Source organism: Gambusia affinis, linkage group LG23 (assembly GCF_019740435.1).
Source record: "Gambusia affinis linkage group LG23, SWU_Gaff_1.0, whole genome shotgun sequence".
Classification (NCBI taxonomy): Eukaryota; Metazoa; Chordata; class Actinopteri; order Cyprinodontiformes; family Poeciliidae; genus Gambusia; species Gambusia affinis.
The window spans coordinates 10,594,688-10,612,469 of NC_057890.1; the positions used below are offsets into that span (position 1 = coordinate 10,594,688).

The 17,782-nt window shown below is 37.2% G+C and overlaps 3 protein-coding genes across 15 annotated transcripts in view; 1 reads left to right on the top strand and 2 right to left on the bottom strand.

Annotated features, from left to right (window-relative positions):
* LOC122826687 (voltage-dependent calcium channel subunit alpha-2/delta-4-like) overlaps positions 1–1,086 on the bottom strand; it is a 79,145-nt gene extending 78,059 nt beyond the window's left edge. For both annotated transcript variants that reach the window (XM_044108837.1, XM_044108836.1), the window contains exon 1: positions 415–1,086. The gene's annotated coding sequence lies outside the window, so the exon portion shown is untranslated. The remainder of the gene's footprint in view (positions 1–414) is intronic.
* Positions 1,087–1,695: 609 nt separating this feature from the next.
* dcp1b (decapping mRNA 1B) lies at positions 1,696–15,880 on the bottom strand. Of its 2 annotated transcripts, none has more exons than XM_044108857.1 (11): positions 15,483–15,880; positions 15,210–15,250; positions 14,696–14,823; positions 7,985–8,051; positions 6,920–7,079; positions 6,734–6,826; positions 5,936–6,641; positions 5,171–5,406; positions 3,933–4,145; positions 3,745–3,779; positions 1,696–1,875 (listed from the first exon to the last, which is right to left on the bottom strand). In XM_044108857.1, exons 1-11 carry the CDS (start codon positions 15,633–15,635, stop codon positions 1,857–1,859), a joined length of 1,851 nt encoding a protein of 616 aa, XP_043964792.1. In that variant the 5' UTR covers positions 15,636–15,880; the 3' UTR covers positions 1,696–1,856. The 2 variants fall into 2 exon arrangements, with proteins under 2 accessions (XP_043964792.1, XP_043964791.1); XM_044108856.1 differs by having other exon boundaries at positions 3,709–3,779.
* cacna1c (calcium channel, voltage-dependent, L type, alpha 1C subunit) overlaps positions 9,607–17,782 on the top strand; it is a 207,329-nt gene continuing 199,153 nt past the window's right edge. For 3 of the 11 annotated variants that reach the window (XM_044108850.1, XM_044108848.1, XM_044108851.1), the window contains exon 1: positions 9,609–10,933. In XM_044108850.1, the coding sequence (XP_043964785.1) occupies positions 10,810–10,933 (124 nt within the window). In that variant the 5' untranslated portion in view covers positions 9,609–10,809. Of the gene's footprint in view, positions 10,934–17,782 lie in introns of all 11 variants that reach the window. The other 8 variants (XM_044108849.1, XM_044108847.1, XM_044108853.1 and 5 more) reach the window with 5 other exon arrangements.

Sequence of the window (17,782 nt, forward strand, 5' to 3'; positions counted from 1 at the left end):
AAGCAATAAGACTACTTCTTCCAAACAGAAATCAAAGTGTTCCACATAACATGCTTCATTGAACAATTTCTCAAAATCAAACTAGATTACTCAAATATCAAGTATTTAAATCTATGTCAGTGTTGACTAAATGTTTAGTAATTGCATTCAGTTTTTTTTGGTGAATAATCAAACGGTCTATGTGCATCAAGGTCTTCTAAGTTCATGTAGATCAAATGTGACAGTTTTTTATAGCCTTCAAATTACCATTTGTTCTGTCCATCTTTGTATTTTAGGTTTGATCACATCTAGGTCTTATTTGCTATTTTGCCATGCATCCAATATTAGAATAAACATGTATTTAAAAGCAGATTATAAAAAGATATACAAGAGGTCTATATAATTATACAGGGAGACAAAAAAAGTATCACTCACCTCTATCACTGCAGAGCCGAACTGTTATTCCAACTTGTGTCTGTTCTGAGCACCTCCACTGTTTGAGAATGATCTAAGAATAATAAAAATAGATCTTAACAGTTCAAAGTTTTATGTATTACATTGTGCCTGTGGGACCCATCAGATGTCAGCTGACATCGCCTGCACAAAGCCTTCCGTCTGTGAGTTCAGTAGTAAGGAAAATGGTGAGCCTGCCTCTTTGGACTAAACAAACACACACATAGTGTACACCAGTCATTGATTAGTCTAGGCTAGAGCTAATAGTCAGCCTTTACGTTTAGCGCCATCAGCTGAACCAGCGATCTGAAGCCTTGTCTCCTTAGGGAAAAGGATTGCGCGTAACTCCTGAAAAACAAGATTTACAAGTAGAATTTGACAGGAGATTTAGGTTTCCATCATTTCTTGATGCAGGTGAACTGAAACAGGTTCAATTTACCCAATAGAAGTTTTATATTAGATAATCTGAAACTGTAAATCCTCGTGCCGATGCTGAACACCATGTCGACTGGGGAAAGGAAGCAGGAAGGAAAGGAGAAAAAGGGAGAGGCTGACCATTTCACATGTCGACAACAACAATAGGGCCATTAGGAGCACCGAAGACACAAACAATTCCTGCGAACAACACACAAAAAATTACTTTCATTACAATTATAAGAACAACTCTAGCGACTTTAACAACTTTAAGCACACCCATCATTGGCATGAATAGTATTCACATTTTAGGACTTTATTGACCAACTGAAACATTTTTTCAGGGCGGGATGATGAAACGGCACACAACAAATTTCAAACATAAATTGGATACACAAGTTGGGATTTGTTGTGGATTTTCTCTAAAATATGCCAGATGTTTTGTATGTCTAGTTGCATTTTTAGTGTAACTAGACACCTAAATGTGTTTACAGATTTAAATACATTTAGGTGTTTAAGTCTCCCATGAGGTTGGATTTCAACTATTTTACCAGCAACTTTCTTACGCTGGCTTGTTAACCAAAGTAAAAACACAGGGGGGAAAAAAAGAAGAAAAACAAACAAAAAACATTGACTTTGTTGCAGTTAATTACCAAGGTCTTTCCATTCTGCTGGTTGTTGACATTACACTGCACCATTGATTTCTTTAAAATATGGCAATAAAGTGACATTAAAGCAATGATGAGAACATATTTTTAGTGATTAGTGTTATCTTTGGGTTTCATCCATCTTCAACTGAAATAATCAGAAAAGCAATGAACCAAACAGACAAAAGAAAAACACAGGGACCATGGGGTAGAACATTTATTAGTCAATTAACAAAAAATATTTTAGAAAAGAAAAAAACAAGTAGAAACAATTTTTATATATTTCTTTGAATTGCAATATTTCAATTAAAATATAAACAGATCTTAGAAATTAAATGCAGCATTCTTTTTCCTGGTGTGGTTTCAGCTACATGTTGTCCTTCTGGAATACAAAAATAATGTTTTATTTTAATAAAAACATCTGCTGTTTTTGTCTGACTGCTACAGTAAAGACCAGCTATGTACAACGTTGCAGCAAAAGATAAACACACACTGACTCTGCCAAGGTAAGAATTTCTAACCAAGTCTAACCAAGTAGAAAGTGGACGGACAGGATATGCTTAAACTTTCTCTGTTGTGTTTAAAATAGTTTCTGTCATTTAAGTAAGGTTCTACTGAGACAATACAGATCAGTTCAATCAAACTGAAAAAGCAAGACGTGAATAAAATGTTAAATTGTGCAAAACTTATATTGACATCGTCATATTTTAGTTGCTTGTTCAATGAAGCTCACTTTTTGGCAACAACCTGAGCATTTCAGCATCCTAAAACATTGCTGTTATGAGTAAACTTTAAAAACTAACATTTTATTATTCTATCTGCTCCTATATTTTTTTATGTTTGCGTTTCTTTTTTCCTTGTTGTGAAGCACTTTGTGATTCTCATCTTGAAAGGTTCAACATACAGTTTTTTTTGTTATTATTACCCTTAAAAACTGCTGTTTGTTAAAATCAAATTATAGCTCCACATCTACATGAGCAAACTGTGAGGTAGCTGTGAGTAGATTTCTATGAAGCTTGTTAGTTTATTCAAGTTGGAGTAAAATCATAATTTTTTTCCCCTCATAAAAATATGATGTTAGGACAAAGAACTACTATTGTCATAAAGAGCCATGAACATCCACATTTTGCATTCCAATAATGACCACTTTTCAAACAACTGTCCTCCATGTTTAATTAGCTTTTTTCGCAACAGTTTTCTTTTCTCTGTGTCTGAGCCAAATGACTGATTGTGTCAGTCAGGCGGTACTGTCAATTTAAATTTCCTGTTTACCTCCAAAAGAATAACCTTAACTTGAAGTGACATTTTTGTAAAGCCAAACTCCATGTTGTTGTAGGAAAAACCTGCAGATGTACATACAGAGCTTGAGTAACAGGCCGTGTCCTTAAACTAATATTTTGAGGTTTGATTACTGTTATTCAGTTTAAACCCCCAAAACACAGATTAGGACAAGTGAGTCTTTTATGACCACTGCATAGCTCAATAATGCAAAAAAAAGGAGACTTTGTTGCCAACACTTTTTTCTTGGGCAGACACTGTGCTAAGGATGGATTTTTAGTCCTTGACCGGGGTTTAGCAATCCAACGACAATATTTTGCTGCATTCTGGGCTGATTATTTCTTTCACATTTTTATAATTATTTTTCAGTTCCAAGCATTTGAAAGGAACGGCTGTGAACTACAAAACTGAACACAACTCGAAAAAAACAAAGACAAAAAAAAAAATGCCGTTGAAATGTCAGATGCCTAATTTAATCACATTTTCTATAATGTTAATTGACATATTTGCTGCAATTTCATTCTATAAAGAAAGCCAAATCAAAGTCTAAGTTTAAAGCCTGTTGGTCGATAATGACATTTGCTAAAAAAGGTCTACTTATGCAAGACCTGAATAAACTATGCAGAATATAATTTGTAGTTGTCATTATCATTTTTTTTAAAAACTGTTAAGGAGCAGTCTATTGTTATTATTGTCAATATAATGTAGCTAACATTTGTAATTTAGACAAAAAAAATGTATTTGACTGCTAAAAGCAAAAATATTTTGCATTTTATTTCCTGTATTTATCTTTTAAAAGATTGGTCTAAGTGAGTTGGACTGTTGAGATTAAATAAAGTAAATGAGATTTGGAGGAAGTGGTTCACTAAATATCAGATTCAGCCCGTGGACAGGAAGTGTGTGCAGACAGACAGCGGGTGTGAAGAGTCATCAGTACTTGCTGCCGGAGCTGTTAGCGAAGCGGCTGACGTACGCTTTATAGATGGAGTCCAGGAATGAGTTGTCAGTCTGAAACACAGTAAGCAAGCAGACTTAGCACAGAAAGCTGTTTTTAAGCATGCGTGTTTATTACCACGGAGTGTACACACTGCATTTACATTGTTTTAGAGTTAAAATACAACGATTAAAATGCAAAGTGTCAGGTATGTTTAATGGTTTTACCTGAATCAGATCCAGCAGTGCTGCTTGAAACTGGCTTCTAGAAAGAGCTCTGACCTCCTCCTGCAGTGAGGGTTTGCATAAGGTTGAGGGTACAGAGCTGCTTTCTGGAGCAGCCGCTGGTAGCCTGCTGCTGGACTTTGTCTGAGTGAACACACTAGGAGAGAGGAGCAAGGTTGGGGCCACTGTGGCAGGTATCCGCTGTGGGGAGATGATCTGCACAGACAGGGACAGGGATTAAAGTGGAACTCAGTGTACACATCCAGGCTGAAAGCCGTAGATCACCAGGAACGATTTAGCAACTGGGGACATAAACTCACATGCAACAGCAGCTGGTAACATATTAAGCTCAAGCTGTGGAAAATATGGAGAGTAACTTTTAAAAGTGTTTCTACCTCTTCCACCTTTACATAGTTTGTCATGTCCCAAAACAAAAATATTATTAACTTATTATGTTGATATCTGATGTGATATACATGGAAGAAAATAACATTTTATCACAATTACAAATTTTAAATGTCTGGCATTCATTTGTATTCAGAATCTCTGAATAGATTCTTTGCAGAATTATCCTTTGCTGCAATCACAGCTTTGAAAATGTATCTTCAGAAAAAAAGTTTAAGTTATTTTAATTTGGAAGAAGTGTGTCTGTGAATATCACAGAGCTACTGTTTAAACACTGTTGTTGAAGTCTTACCACAAATGTACCAACTGAATTTAAATCTAGACTTTGACTGGACTATGCTAACCCACTGATATTATTTTAATAAATCATTTTATTGAAATTCTGGATCTAGGATTAGGCTCCTTGTCCTGCTGGAGGGTGAACCAAGGTCATTGTTCTAAATCTTTTCAACTTAAAAGGTTTTCTACCTGAATTCCCCTATATTTAACTAACTAGATCTTCCAATGTACTAACCAGCTTTCCAGTTAAAGAACTGACTCTTTTTTTCTTGCGAAGAAATGTCTGATGCTGTAATGTGACAAAATACAAAGAGTCATGGGAAGAGAGCTGCTGGTCCTTAATGACACCATCTGTTGGAAACAAGAACTACAATCCTTCCATTTCCTCATGCTGTAGTTTTGTTTCAATCAAGAAGAGCTACTGTTTAATCACTGCTGTTGCTCTTTTTTTTCTCTCTTTCATTAACAACTTTAAACTTTACCTATTGCATTTTATAGATAAGGGGAAAAAAATTACCTGTATTCAGCTTCTAACTTAAATGTTTTGGTTTTTTTACCTGAAATTGCAGCTCAGCTTTTTGATCTGAGGCAACTGAAGTCTGGGTTGGGCCTGTGCCTATAGATGAGCCTTGGCTTTGACTCGCACTCGGCCCCAGGAATCGAGGTGCCAGTCCTGGATGCGGATGGAGTCGAGGATGCTCGTGGGAAGTCAAGCTCTGCTCCTGCTGGACCAGCTGGAGTTTGTGCAGGAGCTCATGAGGAGAAACCACACCCTGCATCTGGGATGACAAACCTGGTGAACAACAATAAGGCATCATTACTTGGGCACAGCAAACACTGACTAAATCAAGCATAAAGTTGGATACATGCTAAGATTCATGCTGACAGGTAAACAGACAGATATATTCAGAAGTCACATAATATGAAGTGAATTATTGGAAAAATATATTTTTAAAATCTAAATCAGACCAGATTTGACAGACATTATGTCTGGAAACAATTTTGAAACAGATTTATCGCACTAAATCACCAACTAATTTAGTAATTGGTTAAAAATTAACTGGCGTATACCGACTAAAAAAAAACTACATTTTCTGATAAAGAACATATTCAGAGCAGTAATTATGCCAAAACTGCACATAACTTCTATACATTCTGTACTTAAGATAAAAACACTCATATCTGTAAATAGATTTTAATCTAGATTAGCTTTAGATTACTAGTTTTTTTTTTATCAATAATTCTTTTTTCAAATAAAACCTGCTGAATATACGTTTTTCTGGTTTGTCTTTTGGTGAATCACAGTAAAATAGATTTTTCACCTGTTCCCATGGCAGCAGAATTTGTCGCCCCTCTCTTCTGTATCTCTGCCTGTAACTTCGTCAGGCCGAGGAGGAGCTGCTGACCTTGTTGTGCTTCGAGGTGGGAACGTGACACAGAATGCACCTGGCCAGGCTGGGAGGTGGGATAAGGGTTCTGCTGCAGCGCCGGAGGAGCCGCGGCAGTGAAGGAAGTGGCAAGTAGAGGGGGTGGATGGTTTTGCAGGAGACGCTTTATAGGGTCGTGCTGTTGCTCCTGGTGGTGGTGATGGAGGTGGGGGTGCTGATGATGGTGATGGTGGTGGTGTTCTAGTGGCACCCCATTGTCACACAGCCGGTTTTCTGGGGACTCAGACAGTGTCTGAAGCACGCCCCCAGCTGCTGCCGCCCCCCTCTGTCCCTGCATGAGCTTTGCAATGGCCGGACAGTGTTGAAGTTGGTTCGGCAGTTGGTGGAGAGTGCTCCCGCTCTCTTGCCTGTCCGCCGGCCCAACTACTGGGTCTCCACCTCCGGAGGTGGAGACGTTTCTGCCAGAGTTGAGTGAATCCTCATAGGTCAGTGTGCGGGCGACGGGTGGGCGGGCGACCTTTCCTGCCATGGAAGCAGTCAGAGGAGGAACTGGGTCAGATTTAAGAGGGTGGTAGTGCTGATGCTGAGAGCCTAACAGGGTGGTTAAGGTCACAACCTTGGTGTCTGCTCCTTCATTGACCTGGAAGGGACAAAATGAACGCAGGTAGAAGTATTATGGAGAAATGTGATATTTTCCAGCCTGAAAACACACATTATATGTGTGTGTTTTACCTGAGTGTTTGGTTTAACTGGTATCGGTTTGATCAGATTAGGATTTCCACACAGTACACTGCTGCCCCCAATCTCCTTTGGCTCTGAGGTAGACTGTCAGAAAGACAACAGTGTTAAAAACACAGAAGAATCCATTAGAACCCTTACAGATGACAGAACCTTAAAGAAACATTTGGGTTCCGCTACCTTATCATACTCTGTTCGTGCCTTGGTCAACATCTGAATGATGTCGACCGCTTTCGCCTCGTTATTTCCTCCGAGTAAGACGCCTCCTCCCCCTGCTGCTCCTCTGGGGGATAAGGAACCACCCTGGGACTGAGAGAGGATCTGCTCCTGCTGGGTCAAACTGGACAAAGTGCAGATTCCCCGCATCAGTTTCAGGTCATTAATTAAAGGAAAGATTTAAAAGTTAGAAAACCTAACAAGGGTAAATGTTTCTGCACATTTCTTTTTTTTAAAATAGGCACCCTGGATATGTTTTAGCAAGAAACAAATGCAAAAGACTTCTAAAATGTTCATACTTGAAAGAAAATCAAACTTTACTTGGAGAACATGGGAAAATAAATCCAACGCAAAACTCAAATTTTAAATAAATTAAGAAAAATAACAACAGCTCTAGTACTACACTTATTGGTCCTACTAAGAATCCATGTAAAAAATAAAAGTTACTTAATTAAATCAACTATTAGATTAGATCAATTAAAAAGTTAAAACAGCTGGAACTGTGAAAGAAAAAGAGAAAGGGTCCAAGTTTAACTTGAAGCCACCCGCTGTGAGGAGGAAGGTAAGAGAAATAAAACAAATCTCTAAAGATTATAAGGATCTGCAAGAAAGAAATATGTGTTGAAAGTCCTTTGATGTGGCAGTAGTTTCAAATCCAACAGAAAATTAAGGAATTATTAAACTTTTTTCCATTTATGACTCAATGAACACGTCTCTAACCCTTAACCTTTTTAACAAGAAAATTGTAACTCCAAATGCATTAAAGTATCTGCTGTTATTTTGTGTGTTTACAGAGATAAACTTGAGAGATTTTACTTTTAGTATTTGTGCAATTTCTTGACTGATTAAAGTTCCACTCTCGCAGCTTTACTACTCTAGAAATAGCCAATTCAGTCATAAAAGCTCTCATCTTCTAATGAGTAGAAGTAAATGGTTTCCTGTAACACATTAGTTTTTGATTGCAAAACAACTCCTAAATGAAACGGTCATATTTTATGTGAAACTGCCATCTATTCAATTTATACTTACATCCTCATCCTTTGTGCAATCCGCTGACAGTCCTGCTTATCGTAGAACCAGATCCCATGAATAAACACTGAGTAAAAAAGAAAAAAAAAAAAGTTTAATCAGCCGAAGAAACACATTTACAGTAATAATAATAATACAATGAAAAAGTATTAAAAAAATAAAAATTGAACAGGATGCTTTACTTCGCAATAATGATTCAGACAATGAGCAGAAAAATCAATTTTTATAAATACGACTACAGGTCTGGGATGAGCTCACCGGTAAGGTCAGCAGACAACAAAATGAGTAAATTGACCTACTCATAACCTTAAAATCAAATTAATACACAGACATAAAATAGCTTTAATTTTCTGCTATGACATCAGAGCCCACACAGCCGAGGCTTTAAAATGAGTCATTTCCCAGCCAAGCCAATGGGAACAGAGGCAGGCAGCGCCATTATACAGTGAAACATGGGCCCCAGGAGCCTCTTGAACTGTATAAACATAGCGAGGACAAGAGGGAAACGACGCCAACATGGTTCTTTAGAAGGTTGCATGGCAGCAAGTTAAATACGTTTCATTAATCAAGTTCCTATATTTAACTACAAATGATTTAACTATTTTTATGTGTGATATTTCCTCAAAATGCATCAGAATTGTTGTATTCCCATTAGCAGGAAAAAGTGCAAAACATTTTATATCTCAACATATATAGTTTGGATCTTTGATAAAATACAGAAAATAAGAAAAGGAAATGGTGAGAGATCAGAGTCAGAATGAACCCAGTCTTACTGCTAATTTATAGCTTAAAAAAAAATTTGTAACGCAATGTCCCAAAAACAGCATTTCAAAGCTCCTAACCTTTTCACACTGAACATTTTAGGTTTCTATGGTGTTTTTTATTACATTCTGGACATATAAGTGAGCAAGAGCATTAATCAGAGTAGCAGCCAAGAGGCCGATGGTGACTCTGAAGGAGCTGCAGAGATCCACAACTCACATAAAAGAATTTCTTTGAGAGAACTATTAATTGTACAAGTCTGGCTTTTATGAAAAAGTATCAAAAGAGAGCCATAGTCAAAAATAAGGTCACGAGAACACATGCTTGCGTAAATGAACATTTTGACCAATTTGGCAAATAGCAGAAAACTAACATTTTTCACACTGAGTATATCATCCACATGAAACATGAAACGCCCATGAAGCCATCTTATCATGATGGTGGATGCATCACGATAAGACACATCAAAGGAAACAAAATACTGTCTGGTTTAAACAGAGTACTACCGCAAAACAAACAAAAAATAGAGATACACTCCTTGTGTAAAGACAAAAAAAAAAAACAACTGAAGTATATATGTGGTAGATATTAATGCCACACAGACAACATGTATTCCCAATCCGGCACACAGACCAGGGAGGTCAGCGTGATGTAGGAACATACAGAGAAGGGGCCGGCAGAGACATACACAGTCAGTTTAGTAGATCCTGGGAAAAATCAGCCCTGTTCCAAATAAGTAACTGCAGTGGGAGACTTGACTGGTGGAGCCAGAGCCACTTAGTGCTCACTGGGGATGAGACAGCTTGATAGAGACCCCGGGACACACACAGAGTCGAAGTCAGACAGCTGGAAAATTGAGGAAAAATGAGCAGGACTGATAGGAAGGAGTGAGGTGTGTTTGAGGGAGATAATCAACTCCATAAAAATAGGAACATGTAGTTCTCGGAGCGCTCTGGCTGTCTGGTAACATTCTCTAATGATGCAAAAAAGCAGAACTGAAGGTGACAGAAAGACAGCTGGGTAAGAATCTCTGACGTCTCTTTGACCAGTCCGAACGCAGCCACAGAGACAGAAGACCAAAGTAAAGAGCAGAAAGATTAAAAAAAAGAAAAACATAAGAGCTTATTTAGATGTCTTACCAATAATGTGTGGGATATCCTGACCCCTGATTTGTAGAAAGTGTTTGTTTTATCAGTGAAGAGGGAAGGCTGCTAGAAGAAAGGCAGGAAGAAGACCACCAAAAATTGTACGGAGGAGAAAAAAGGGGAGGCTTTAGTCTGGTCCCAGGACATTGGAGGGAAGAGGCGGAGGGGAGTCAGACATTCAACACCCAAGCCAAGAACCACACCACTACAACTGGGAAGACAGCTAAGTGACCATGAGGGAGGAAACCTTCAGCAGGACACCTTCTGTTCAGAACAGCTGAAGATAGGAGCGAAACCTCCCAGACTGTCGGCGTTTCAACCTGGATGCCAAAAGCTTCAACCGACAACTGTCCGGTGAGGTTTGCAAGTAACCCGCATCTGAAGCCCTCAGGGACCGGGACAATCCAACCAAGACAAAGAGCACGTGATGATTGCTCTGCATTCGCTTCTTAACCATTTACTGCTGGAAACAGAATCTTTAAGAAGACTTTCTCCTGTTTTAGAAAGCTTTGTTGGCCAACGTGGAGGATGTATTGTTCAAGACAGTCTGGATTGACTTTTACGTCAGAATGAGACCAGATTTGCAAGGAAAGCTAACAGTGTCAGACTATTCAAACTGTGTGTACATTCCTATTGGCTTGCCTCTTAAAGTAAGACACTGTTTTTGGAGTTATTGTAGTAGAAAACCCACAGCTGTTTTTGGTTAGATTCTTAGGGGAGTTAAATAAATGTACAGTGAAGGAAAAATTGCTGTAAATACCTTTACCTAAATTTGCAAGTAAAGACGGGGCCTAAAGAGACCAGTAATTAGTAGTGTCAAATTATCTTTGGCAATTTTTCTGGATTTTTTTGCAAGAAAAAGGATAAATTAAAATCAACCGCTGAAGAAATTTAAAACTGCTCGACTGCGCTGGGACCATGCTGAGGGGCCTGTTTCAGAGGAAACTAAAACATGAGAGACTGGAGGAGGAACCTGAGGTCCGATTTAAGGGGTCGCTGGTGTCCGAGAGAAATTTGGGATACAAGTACATCAGACCCGGAGGTAAGACTACCCACATGTGATTTGAAGAAGACGAAGGGTTGTGACAGAAGCGAGAGCTTGGTTTTATACACATTAGTACTGCAGAGTCAATAGACAATCAAACTCTTTATCTTATTTACAAAAGATATGTCAAGTTTGTTTGTGATGATAAACAATTAAATTGTGTGTCTTACTCACACATTTCTAGTGGGTCAAATTATTACTGGAAGTTTAAGCTTGGTCAGACTGGAAAGGGAGGATCTGTGAAACCCAGCCTTCAACTTTAGTCACAGAATCTCAAATCGACTGAGGTCTGGACTTTGACTGGGCCATTCAAACCACTGAACATACTTTTACCAAAACCATTTCCTTGTAACTCTAGCTGCATGCTTATAGTGTCCTGAAAACATTGAACCTTCAGTCAAGTCTCAATTCTTTAAAAAATAAAGTTTCTTCCAGAACTACCCAGTGCTGCCCATTCATTTGACCAGCTTCAATTTAAGCACAAGCGTCCCCATAGCATGACACTGCAACTACTGTGGACGTGGTGAGCCCACTTGGTGTTATGTTTTTGCCACATATTTCATTCAAGCTGTTCATCTTCTAGTCCATCTGACCAATGCATAGTCTTGTACATGTTTGCTAAATGGCTAAAGGGAAACTGGAGGGTTCATGGCTTTCTTCAACCAATTGCTTTGTTCTCACTGCTATTCCACAAAGATCATATTCGTAAAGTGCACAAATAATAAGCTGTCTTGTTTTCCATTGGAGCAGTGCAACTTTGTAGCTCCTTCAAAGATATTAAAATTAGACTTCTTAATGCTCTCCTGATTTAACTGGACACACATTTTTGATTTGTATTTGTACAAAAGAAAAACAACAACAAAAATTGCTGAAAGCTGGGAAATAATGCATATAATAATAATAATAATACATAGCAGGACTGTAAAGAAGAGGTCCTTCAAGTGGGGAACTTTAAAAGCCTCTTCCTCTTGAGGACTGGGAAATAACGTCTTGCTCGCATTAAATGGCTCCTGCTTGAATCTTGGTCTATTCTGCTGTATATCTCTGCTGCTTATTTTTAGCCTGCGATACCACTTTGTGCCAACCGCCATTCCAGGAAGTTACAGCCGCTCAGAGGGCTACATGTTTGTCTAATGATAAGATTCCACGACCCCTCCACCAGAGGTCACAATGCACTGGGACGGTCAGTTTTGCCAGCAGCTTATGAATCGAATGTTTCCCAGTGAAAACAACGATTCAGCAACCTAATGACCGAAAACACCACGCGATAGCTTTTTTTACTTTAATATAACTCAGAAGTGTTGGTTCTGAAGGCATGTTAAAGCACTTGAGGCATTATTACTTGGCTAATGTGCAAAACTTTGTACTTTTATATTTTTTATCTGGATAGTGGACAATCTTTTAGATCACAGCAGCTATACAGATAAAATTCCATCTGATTGCAACAATTACTTATATCTCCTCCTTTTGGCGCTTTATAATCAAAGTAAATTAAGGCTACCATTAGGTTTGACCATTATGTTTGCAATACACACCCTCTTTGACTCACATAACTCGCATTTTAGCAGAGGAAACAATCATCAGCTTTGTCGTGATTACTTGTTTAAAGTACTTTTAATTTTTTCTTTCTTCCCACAAGTGAGTCAGCCTCACATTTTAAATTCATTCTCCATTACTGAACTATTACATTCTTTAATTTGCACTTCAAACCATCAAAGGAAGTGCAAAAGGTCACTTAGTAAACTTTATGTCATACACAGTCCTTCCCATAGCCTTCTGGTTATTTGTTATTACTATGAGTAAGCACAAAATCTATGTCGAGAAGCAGAACGATCAAAGCAGGCGTCAGGAATCCACTTCCAACTGCTTCCTAGGAAGCCTCAAGGGGAGTTGAAGGCAGGTGGGTGTGCAGGGGGAGTGCATGTGTGTGTGTGTCAGCAACTTCTGTATCACTGTGTTTAGATTATCAGAGGCAGTTGAGGTGTATCTAATCTCTGCTGGCTGTTTTTGTAGTGCTGTCAGACTCTTGTCCCACAGGCACACTTAGCAACGTGATTGTGTGAGCGAGGGTCGTATGTAGGTCTCAGAGAGACTTGGGCTGATAAAATTTACTAAAATGTCTCTACTTACTTCCTTAAATGGAGCTACTAGTTCCCACTCAGATGATCTACTTTCTCCCCTTTCATTATTTGTTCCAAACCATTGCACAAAACAAACCTGTCCTGCTTTTTGTAGGGACATGATCACACCATCGGTATTATGACCTAACTTGGCTTCTGAGAAGAATTGCATCTAACTTTGTAAGAGGAGTCTGCATCTATTATAGACAGCCAAGGGAGTCAAGTAATAAAGAAGTTCTGCATAGACTGCCAACCACATTTTTAGCACTCCTGGTAAAGAAATGTACAAATCACACTAAGTAATCCAAACAGAAAAACCTAGAAAAATGCAAATTTTAATTTGAATATGTTTACTAAGTGAGTGAGAAAAAAAATCCTGCATCTAGAAATAATCGTTCTATAAGTAATCTATGGCTTCTTGTGTCATCATTGTATAACTGTGATGTGACACAAAATCCCTTTTTTGTTAGCCACTTGGCTGAATGAACACCCATTTCATGCTGCTACAATGCACAGTGAGCTGGATGCTGAAGGAAAATCAACAAAATATCACTTTTAAAGAACAGCAGCAAAAACGTCACTTTTAAATCACCAAGTTGTTTGGGATTGATGCTAGTAAAAAATGTTTCTGTCCTACCACCACAAATCTAAGACTATAACTGCAACTGTGTGCTTCAGTCAGATGAGATTAGGTGTGAAAAAGGTTTGTATGCTTCTCCTATGAAATATGTAAAAGGACTAAAGGCTGCCTTATTGCAAATAAGCGATTTGATGAACGTTTTAAACAAGTAAGAATAGTTGGGGTCCTGAAGATTTTATTTCAAAATTACCACAGCAAACACGTGCTCAAATAGGTTGTATTTTTCTAAATTACTAAATGTGACATAATGCTAAAGAAATAAAAGATAAATAATTGTAAAGCATTTCACACATCTAAATAAGTGGTACCACTTCAGGCTAAAATCAATACAGATGATTTAATCCCAAAAATGTTACAGGAGTTAAACTAAAAAAATAATTAAATCCTTATGAGCAGTTGAAGTTAACCACATTTGTTTTTTCTGTAAGGTTTAGACACAGTATAGAATACTTCCCCTTATTTACTCTACTTATAACTAATACTGGTATACATACTCATTAGAGCAACTTAGATTGTTTTATTATAACCCAGTTCCCAATTGATGTGCATGCAATAACAGGAAAACACCGAGGAAAAAAACAGACAATATCAATGACTAACAGATGAACTATGCATATGTGTGTATTTAAAGCTACACTATATATCAAATCACAGTCATCATCACAATAACAGCACTGAGAATACTGCAAAGTATCTTGGATGCAATATGTGTTAGGATAGCACAGGTTAAGTGTCATGCATTAATGGTCTGCAAACTGGTAACACACATGGCCAGTTGGATGAACTCTAACTGCCCTCACTTACCGCAATCTGATATTTATTGTTTGCCCCCGATGTACCAAAGCTCCCAGTGTGTCGTGAGACATTGTGTAGTGGCAAATAAATACAAGTCTTCGACAAGTGTGGTTAAATTGTAACCAATATTGTTTACACAGTTTTCAGGAATTGCAAAATTATAAATTACTTGAAATCATGTGTATTGTTGGATATGTTGCTTACACCGTGCATTGCGGTACAGAAGGAAAGGGTCCTGCAGCTGGAAGTCCAAGTCTTTTGTGATGGGCTCTGTCAGATTCTTCATATTAAGACGGTTCATTATTGTGAAGCCATGCCTGGGAGATGCCAATCTGAAATAAGAGAGGCATACAGCACAAAAAAAATTAATACAAATGATTGATGAATATGGTTATAAGAGCTACGTTTTATACTTTACTCTACTAAACTTACATAAAATCCAGAGCAATTAATTTCCTTCAAAGATTACCTTTTAAACAGAAACCACCTTTGTGTATTTTGTTACTTTAAGGCCTGAGAGTTTTTTTTCTGTAGAAAATTCATTAATAAACAGCAATGTCATAAAAAAATATTTTACTTGTTTTGCATTCTGTTATCCTTGCCTTTATGAAATACTGACAATAATACAGGTTTGTGTAAATGATTTGACAAGACAAGAACAAATTAGTGGATAAACACAAACTACTTGTTCTTAAACATTTCTAAGAACTATATTTACCTTGTGTAAATAAACAAAGTGCCCTCCACTTCTGTCTTCTCCTGAAAGACAATAAATTGTTAAGGACAAAAATAAATAAAAACATAAAAAATTTTAAATAAAAGTTCAATTAAATATTTCAGACATATTAAACTCTATATTAAAAAGAAATAACTCCTTATGGTATGTTCAATAATAGTAAACCGGTTGGCCAGTTTAAACGCGCGCCTACCAGAGAGAAACTAAAATATGCTAAGCTAAGCTAGCATTTAGCACATTTTTTTCAAAACTTACCCACTCATTTACTCGGTTATTATAAGTATACAGGGCGACTTGGCTGGCGACGTCCACAATGTTGTTTATGTAAGGGTCTTGTCTCTGCAGGGCAGACAGACTTATGTCCAGTCCTTTAGCAGCAAGGCAGCTATTGCTAGCTGCAGAACTCATCGTTCTCTATGGAGACGATATCCAGCTAGCAAGCTTAAACCTCGACACTTACAGAAAGTCTGATAAAACAAACAAACAAACGGCAAGTGGAAAATTTTGTTATGTCGCTAGAAGCCCCTTGACTGTCTTTAACCGAGTATGAATAAAAACTATTCTTCTTAGTTTTCGAGCTCTAACTGTAATGAGTGAGTTTTTGACCAGCCATGTTTAGGTCGGCAGATTGTAAACATCCCAGACATAACTAGTTGCGCGTCGAGAAGCAGATTCTATAATTCAGCTTTGAAAAATCGATATAAGAAACGTGTAAGTCTGAAAATCAAAATAAATAAATAAATTCTAATATGATAGGGATGCCAACAGTTACATGCAGCTGTTTTAAAATCAATAGCTTTAACTCTATTATTATTATTATTATTATTATTATTATTATTATTATTATTATTATTATTATTATTATTATTATTATTATTATTATTAATAAAGTCTAGTATTAGTGAGCCTTTCTGGACAAAAAAACAGATACTGATTCGCATTTAAATTAAACTACACTGTGATGTAACAGCAGGCTTCTTAAGAGGGTATTTTGATTTTACCATCTGCAGCAACTTTTTATTTTATTTTATTAATTTTATTTACTCTGACCTCACAATTTTAAAATAATTTATGAATTTATCTATGAGTAAATAATGTGATTGCAATTTTCTGAAGATGCCCCGCGACAGACTGGCGACCTGTCCAAGGTGTACCCCGCCTCTCGCCCGGAACGTAGCTGGAGATGGGCATCAGCAACCCTCTCGACCCCATAGTCAAGGCAAGGGTGAACAGAAACTGGATGGATGGATTTTCTGAAGAATAATGATGGTGTTTAAGCTAGTTATATAAACAGCCACCAGGGGGCATTAAAGAGATGCTTCTGACTCCACTGATCTCCAGTTTTTAAATTATATTCCTGAACAGTAGTTAATTTAAATACAACTGAATTAAAAACTTCACGAAGGAAAACTTTTGAACACCACAATGTTTATAGGTCTGGGTGGTATTCAACTTGTTCCACTTGGTTTATGAAGTCTCCTCGACTAAAAAATAATCTCTCTTTCTAGTCTTTCTAGTGAGGATGAAGTCTTGAATAAATGTAAAAAGAAATTGCTTTTCTAAATTGACCTTACTTCAAATATATTTCTATTATCTGAAAACTAGCACACATATTTTCCCTGCAAAACACATGATGCTACCAATTTTTAAATCCAAAACTACTCTTAATATCCTTATAGGACCAGCAAAAAGACAGGGGCATTAATTGACTCTCGGTGTACTCAGCTGATGCCGTTATTTTTCATTCAAAATCAAGTCATGTATTTCATTCATAACATACAAATAATAGCAGCTGACACCCTATGTTCTTCGGTAGGTTACAGTGATGTTATTCACAAGTAGGCTACGGATAAAAAATTTAAATATTGTGAAAGGGTTTAATATTTCTTGTCACTCATTTGCTGATTGCTTCCATGTCACTCTGCATTCATACCAAAGGAGGGACACTCTATTACTGAATGCAGAGGAATGAACATAGCTTTCAGAAACCTGACATTTCTCCTTTAAATATCCTTCTTATTGATCTTATGTAATATTCAGATATTCTGAGATGCTGGGTTTTCATTACCTGTAAACTATAATAATTGGAATTGCAATAAAGATTTGACATATTTCATTCTGCGTGTACTGAAAATTTAAAATCTGACATAAGGGAAAACAAAATATAGAACCTTTTTACAACATTGAGTTTTTAGAGCTGAGCCTGTATGCATTGCATTTGTGAACTAGATTCCGTTGAATTATTAGATTTCAGACCTGAAACTTAAGAGACAAAAATGGTATCTAAATATTTTAAGAAATGTTTAGATACATATTTAAATCAAATATCTATTTGATGATATTTGATATATTATTAAATAGGTTATGATCAGGATTTGGTGGTACAGAAGAAGCCAGGATGTTTTTGGATGATTCCTCTAACCATGGCTTTTTGTGACACCTGTTCCCATTCATCTAGCCAATTTATTACACATTAAGTTTAGGACATATGCATGTTGAATAATTTTTATGCACATATTCATGGCTGTTGTATACAATAGGTGATGTTGCGAATG

Coding starts and splice junctions, on each gene's coding strand:
- dcp1b (XM_044108856.1), bottom strand. CDS start 15,635: ATGAGTTCTGCAGCTAGCAATAGCTGCCTTGCTGCTAAAGGACTGGAC. Junction 6,827..6,919: donor CACGAACAGAGTATGATAAG/GTAGCGGAACCC, acceptor TCTTTCTGACAG/TCTACCTCAGAGCCAAAGGA. Junction 6,642..6,733: donor CAGTTAAACCAAACACTCAG/GTAAAACACACA, acceptor TGTCCCTTCCAG/GTCAATGAAGGAGCAGACAC.